Source organism: Malania oleifera, chromosome 8 (assembly GCF_029873635.1).
Source record: "Malania oleifera isolate guangnan ecotype guangnan chromosome 8, ASM2987363v1, whole genome shotgun sequence".
Taxonomy (NCBI): domain Eukaryota; kingdom Viridiplantae; phylum Streptophyta; class Magnoliopsida; order Santalales; family Ximeniaceae; genus Malania; species Malania oleifera.
The window spans coordinates 37,013,495-37,014,580 of NC_080424.1; the positions used below are offsets into that span (position 1 = coordinate 37,013,495).

The following is a 1,086-nucleotide window of genomic DNA, read 5'->3' on the forward strand; positions in this document are numbered from 1 at the left end:
ATGAAACTTGCTGCCTTTTTTGGGTTGAATAAAAAACCTTCATGCATTTATTGTAGAGTTCTTATTTTCCCAACTAATAATGAAAAGTCTTTTCTCAATTGTTTGTCTTAAATATATTTAATTCTATGAGCTAAGAAAATGGTTAAATGAATAGCTATCTCACAATTAGTCTTTTAAATTAAGGTATTATATTACGCATGCCAAACAAATTCTACCTCTATGTAATGTTTTTCCCATTTATCATTTTATATATATCCCTACTTGATAGTTGGTCAAAAAAATACCATGAGTCCTTAACCTCATTTTCTAGCTAGTTTTATATGTTTCATCTTTATACCTCTATAAATATGGGTACTACCGTATAGATCCTATTAGGTTTCCCTAAGTGTGTCCTATTCCTTGCATCCTTCACCATGGGTTGAAAAAAGGTTAGGTATGAACTAATAGCTAATGAGTCTTCTAGAAAAGTAACTTTTAGGAAAAGGAAAGCAGAATTGCTAAAGAAGATGAGTCAGTTGAAGACCTTATGTGGGGTGGATGCATGTGCAATTATTTATGATTCACGTGATGATCAACTCGATGCTTGGCCCTCCTCACCCGAAGCACATCGTGTGGTTGAAATGTTTAAAGATTTGCCTTTAATGAAACAAGGTAAATTTATGATGGACCAAGAAAGTTTTCTCCAAAAAAATATATCAAAGCTGAGTGCAACTCTAGAAAAAGAAAAGACGAAGAATGAGAGGCTCAAGATGGAAATGCTTATGTCTGAATGCTTGGAAGCAAAATCTCTAGATGGTGTGAAAACTATGGAGGATCTTATTGACTTGAGCGAATTTTTGGAGGAGAAAAAGAAGTTGATCACTAAGAGGATTGATTTCCTTAAGCAAAGCAATCCTAGCCAAATCATTGCGGGAAATGAGGACAAAAAGTCCGGTTAGCATGGGAAATGTAGGCATTCATCTAAATAAAGATTGTTATAGAGTCTCAATATGGCATGGCACAATGCAAATGGCTTGAAACAACTATATTGTGTGTGGGTTTTATCCTCTTAGAATAAATGTTTCCCTATTGTCGTACTAGTTTGAA

The 1,086-nt window shown here is 34.2% G+C and overlaps 1 protein-coding gene across 1 annotated transcript; it reads left to right on the plus strand.

The window, feature by feature from the left end:
• Positions 1-413: 413 nt before the first annotated feature.
• On the plus strand, positions 414-1,086 carry LOC131162091 (agamous-like MADS-box protein AGL80). Its single transcript, XM_058118235.1, is given in 1 exon segment — positions 414-1,086. A coding segment is annotated over 1 exon segment (525 nt). The 3' UTR covers positions 939-1,086.